Below are 6,000 nucleotides of genomic sequence, written 5' to 3'. Positions count from 1 at the left end.
ATTTTTGTTTTTTATAACCCCCCCCCCCCCCCCCCCCCAAAGAAAAGAAAAGGAAAAAAAAAGAAAAAGAGTTAGGCCTAAAGATAGACAAGGGAAGTGATTGCAAGGGTACTATCTTACTCAAGTGTCCATTTCTTGGCAAAAGGGTAAATATTTCGCCATTTTTTGACCTAACAATAAGCCAAAAGGTGTCATCGTAGTTTCTCACCATAGGAAAATGACCGCATTCATCTTTAATTTTAGTGAGCTTCTTTAGGGTTCAAGATGTTATATATGTCTCCAACTGTCACATGTTCGTATCTACAAGACATTCAATGCGTATTAATGACTGAGGAACATGTGGGATGGAAACAAATATTACACAATTAATGCAACATTGACCTCAGACTACCAAGCTGGCCACATACAAGCGATTTTATCTGTGGTGAAACTAATGAACTATTTTCCAGCGGACAAACATTACTTATGTACAAGATTCACAACCCAAGGTATAACTTTGTGCTTGCTCCAGACTTGATGAACAACACAAAGTTCGTGTTTGTGGGTGGGTGGTAGAAGATGGGGATCAAACGATTTACATAAAACAGTTGCGGGGCTACAATCTGAAAGAAATGCATATATATCAAACATACAGGAGGAGAGAAGCTTAAAGCAAATATATTGGTGCCGGAACATTCCTAATTTACTTACCATGAGGATAATACCCCTTAGTTTTACTAGAATTCAAATTTTAATATTATATATCCATAGTATTCAGCTACAATTTTAAGGCCCCATAAGTATTCTTCCAAGGTTTTGCGGACATTGGTTAGAAGGATGTAGCGGTGGAGATTGAAAGCTATGACCTTCGACACGATTTTCTCTATTTCCATACAGATTCAAGCCACCGTTTACAATACCGTAGCATGCAGGGATTTGTGATGCTTGAATGACCGTCATACTGGAATTATTTGGAACAATTTGGCTTTGTGCGGCTTCAGTGTCCAAAGCTTGCCCCTGTTCATTGGTCCTATTCTCAGCCACATGCCCGATTCCAACACCAAGATCAAGACTAATTGAACTACTTTCTTGTGGCCTGATTTTTGGTGCTCCACCATATGGTGCAGTTGCAGCAAATTCATGGCTGCTGTTTCTGGCAGTTGGGACGTCATGGTTGTGCTTTCCTTCATAAGTAGTTATAACGGCTTTGGGGTCGTGAGATGCCCTTTCCACATGCTTCCTCACAGGGCATCCAGCATTTGTGCACTTGTAATAACTCCTGGATTACAAATGAAACGTAATCATTTGTACATATGATATCGAATGTGTATATATGATCAAGTAACATGTCCAGGAATGTAAAATTTCTGTGTTCATCGAGAAAGTACCAATTTTATTAGGATGGAAATCTAACAGAAGAATGACGACATGTTCAGTCAACCAACAGATATTTAGAATAAACATTCTTTCCTTTCAGCAAGGTCACATAAGCAAACATCGAGTAACTATAACCTCAATTCCACTCCCGTGCAATTTAGTGATACCTTTCATTGTTTCAGTCTTGTGTTTAATGTCTTGTCATTTTAACTTAACTTTTCCTTGTATCAGTCTCTATCTCTAATAAATAGGAATCTTGTTTTCCTTGTTTTTCATCCATTTTAATATCCCCCAGTTTTTCTAGGTTTCTCATCCCTCTCATCTGATGACTAATAATCTTTAACTTCAATCTTCCATTGCGTGCTGAAGCATTAGTACATTACATACCTAGGGTTTGGATTGCCTCGGACAACTTTCTGTCCATACTTCCGCCAACGATATCCATCATCCAGTATATCGACCTCACTCACAGTTTGAACAACTACTCGAGGTTCACGAATGGGCTTAACAATTGGAGTGACATCGATACTATCCTCCATTTTCCTGCTCAGATGTTTCAGCAATACACATTATGACAAGGAATCAAGGATAATAAACATATTCAATAATGTTCCTAAAACCACATACCTCCGCTTCAGAAAAGGATCATCCTCCTCAACCTCATCATTAATGGCCTGAAATTGTGAACCTGAACCATCTACACCATCTTCATTCGCTTGCAGAGGAGACAATGCCGGAGAGCCATTTTGCTCCATGTTATTGGTGTTCAACTTGTCTTCAACAACATAATGAACAAAAATTGAGAATGATTGACATATATAGTTCACAACAGGTAATCTTCAGGAAGAACTGAGTTAAGCTGAGCTAAGCTCCAAGTTTTTTAAATCAAGCTCTAATATTCGGGTGAAGCTCAAACTGGTTCACTATTAACTTGAGCTTAAGCTGCACAAATTAAACATGGAAGAATCCCCAGTTTAAGCATCTCAGTGATTGTTCTCAAGCTTCAATTGTGAAAATTAATAAAGCAGCCGAAGCCATATGACCACACTTATGTTCATCAGTTCATGTATATCAATTTAGCTAAATCCCAATAGTAGGGCTACAAACTTTGACATAGTGAGTGAAAATAATCAGAAAGCACTCATTACCCTCTTGACCAGTGAACGATAAGTCCCTGTCAAGTTTATCCTCTTGAATGGACAAAAGAGCACCAGGATTATGGCGACGTGCAGCTTGAGGTTTTGGATGATCATGTGAACCCTTGTACACAATTTCTGTGATCTGTCCACTTGGAGAACGTTCAAATATCTTTTTCACCTCGCAATTTGGATATGTACACTTGTAATAACTTCGTGGAAATTCACTTCCTTTAACCAGCTTCTGCCCATATTTTCTCCAGTTATACCCATCATCTGACGTTCTCTCAGCTGACACTGAGGAGATGCTATCTTTATGATCAGATGATGATGCTTGATTGCCTGTATTCGATTGTCCTGCCTGATTTAATTCATCAGTGGTGCTACAGATGGATGAATCATGTATACCCACGGCAACAGATTGTGAAGCCAGAGATGAAGGTGCAGAAGATTGTTGTGTATGCCGTTGATCTTGATGAATGACTGGTCCATTTCGATTCAACCCCACAGGAATCTTTTTCCACAAAGAAATTAGATATTAGTAGAGATTCTGCTGCAAATCAAGCTGAAGCAATTGGTGTATTAAAACGATGCAGAGTTGAGTTTCCAAAGTTTATCCAATAGCTATATAAATAGATTTCTTGATTCCAAATATGTGAACTTTTATCTCTATACCAATCATAGCACTACAACAATTCTCCATATGTTTGTTGACAAGATTACAGCAAAATCCAACACATTCAATGCCACTGATTCACTAGCAACAAAAGAATTCCTGATATTCCACCACACAGGCAAAATAATAGGATAATAAAGATCTACGTCCAGAAATCTAAACAAACTTCCATCAACCTGATTAGGAGTCATTTGTAACGTAAAGAATGACACAACATATTATGAATTCTCGTGCTATCTATCTCAGTCTGAATACCATGTAGTTGGGAAGGAATGGAAAAATCTATAAAACATCAGAGTCACAATCTCTCATCTAATTTTACTATTTTGCTGAAATAGTTTGGACTGAATTTTATCTTAGTTATAAATCAGAGAAAACATGATTTTTTATTCATTCAATTGTTGTCCGGACAAATTTATCTTATATAAAAACTAGACAAAAATAGGCTAGAATCTTAAAACCAAATGCAAAAAGCTTTAGGGCATTACCGCCAGCCCTGCGGATGACACTCCTGATGTAGAATTGGCTCCAGTATGAAACCTAAACTCAAAACTGCTGGATGTTCTTTCATCAGTTGTGTTGCCACTGGAAATATGTTTCTGCAGCGAAAGTGCTGCATTTTCACCAGAGCCTTGCATCAACTGAGGCTTGAAAAAGGAACCAGTCGTTGGAGAAGGCTCCGCCTGAAAAAATAACACAATTCTAGAAGCAGTAAGTGAATTGTCCTGACTGGCACTAAATAGCATAAAATAACTTTCTACTCTAATTCCGTAGGCTTCTATCTCTGTCTGAAAGGGATATCAAAATCAACTTTTTTCCCCTGTCAGGCAAAACCAAACTCGACGTCATGAAACCTCAAAGATCATTTGTTTTGAAGTTCCGATGGTAAAGTACAACATATATATGCACCTCAAAGTGACAAATGTCAGACATAATCCTGACAACTATAATAGCATAGATTGATCTGATGCTTCAATCAAGACACTTAACATCTTTCCCCCGGGAACAATACATCAGACAAAATGTCAAACACCAACGGGTAAAGATTAATCATGAAAAGAAACAACAGTGAAACTTAAAATCTTCTACCTAAATTTCCGATCACTTATTTAATATGGAAAGAAAAACTCTTCTATCAATGTATTGCTTCTTTACACACACATCTCCATTTGATAATACAGAATGGGAATAGTTAAGATTCTATTGAAACAGAATGGTTTCATGTGCTTTCATCAATTTGATTATTCTCCATTCACATCCTTTTCCAATTTTAGTCTCCATTAGCTCAAAAGGTGTTGTATGGCCAAGTCTCCACAAAAGGTTTAAAGGTGCCCAAAATAATTCCACCTAGAAACCAATATAATACACTCTAATGTAAGCATCAGAATCCAAGGGTCCCAAAACACACAATGTTGACACATATATTATTCACGTCAAATTTAATATTCTCCAAATGAGCACTTGATGAGTAAGGGGAAATTATTCAACAACAGCAACAGCAATATGATGAAAAAGAACCAAACATTAAATCAATGATGAAACCCACTCATAATTGTCAATAATTCGAAAAATTCCACAATAAAACACACAGACGTCAGCTTAACACCGCGTTTGCTCGCTGTGCCCAAAAATTACATTTCACAAAACTGAGAACGGCAAAGCTGGGTATCCTGCTCCGGAATACTTCAACACACAGAGATTAAAAGCTGGATTCTCAATATTTCCAATTTTTGAAACTTTAGTAGCTATATTCAGCAACCAACACAAAAAAACTTGGCATCGGATCGGAATCTGAATCTCTCGAGCTACTGACGCAAATAGCACCAGTGCAAAAATTCCCTTAACCAGTAACCAAATAAGTAAAACACATACGAAAAAGTAGTCCCAGTCACAAGCCCAAGAAGGAAAACAAAAAAAAAACGGACCTTGATGTTAGAGAGAAGAACAGGGGATTCGAGGAACGAGGTCGGACTGAGGCCAGGTGGAATAGTAATACAAGTCGACCTAGAGATCGGGAGCTTGGCCGGAGACATAAGCCGATACTTAGCTCCGTTGCTGGATCCGGCAGCACCGGGACCGTCAGCGACGTGATCATGAGCAGATGTGAGTTGAGGCGTAGCATTACCGGATGGCGAGTGTTGGGAACGAGAGAAAGAAGTGTGAGGGAGCGAGTGAGAGTCTTCCATTGATGAGAGAGAGGGGGGGGGGGGGGAGGAGAAGAGAGTCAAAGAAAGAAAAGGTGCAGTAATGTTTGAGCAAAACTGGAAGCAATGGGGGAAAAGGGGGGGAGGGGTAGGATGGTAATTGTGGGAGGGAGGAGGAGGAGGAGGAGGAGACGGAGACGGAGACGGTTCAAGTTATACGGTGTTGGTTGACTTTAACGGGTTCGGGTCTGGGTTGTGATTGGGCAGTCGGTCCTTATCCAGTTTTATTAACACCCCCACCCCCACCCCCACCTCCGTTGTAAAATGGAAAGTGACAACTAGATTTGCTGCTTGCTTCCCAGATTATTACTATTACACACCTCACCCTCCTCTTAACTTTTTCTAAATACCCTATTTATCCTACAAATCCACCCTTTTTAATTAAAAACTACAACCCCCCCCCACCTAAATTAAATTTTTATTTTATTTATTGGAGATTACAGCTAGCTACCTTTCTTCAAGTTTTGTATATGTATTCTATTATTTAAAAAATTATAAATACTTATCTCAAATAAATAATTATGTAGTTTTTAGACGATAAAATAAAAATTACTGTTTACCAATGTTTTTTTTTAAAAAAATATATGCAAATGTGTAAAATAAATAATCTATTGAAAATATAAGTTCA

At 38.3% G+C, this 6,000-nt stretch overlaps 1 protein-coding gene across 1 annotated transcript; it reads right to left on the bottom strand.

Annotated features, from left to right (window-relative positions):
* LOC105174941 (probable WRKY transcription factor 20) lies at positions 675 to 5,614 on the bottom strand. Its single transcript, XM_011097201.2, has 6 exons — positions 5,094 to 5,614; positions 3,657 to 3,851; positions 2,505 to 3,006; positions 1,984 to 2,131; positions 1,744 to 1,899; positions 675 to 1,258 (listed from the first exon to the last, which is right to left on the bottom strand). The coding sequence occupies exons 1-6, from the start codon at positions 5,352 to 5,354 to the stop codon at positions 766 to 768; spliced, it is 1,755 nt and encodes a 584-aa protein (XP_011095503.1). The 5' UTR covers positions 5,355 to 5,614; the 3' UTR covers positions 675 to 765.

The sequence above is a fragment of the Sesamum indicum genome, linkage group LG12 (assembly GCF_000512975.1).
Source record: "Sesamum indicum cultivar Zhongzhi No. 13 linkage group LG12, S_indicum_v1.0, whole genome shotgun sequence".
In the NCBI taxonomy this organism is placed as follows: Eukaryota; Viridiplantae; Streptophyta; class Magnoliopsida; order Lamiales; family Pedaliaceae; genus Sesamum; species Sesamum indicum.
The sequence above is the reverse complement of the archived record's forward strand: the minus strand, read 5'-3'. Positions and strand labels throughout refer to the sequence as shown.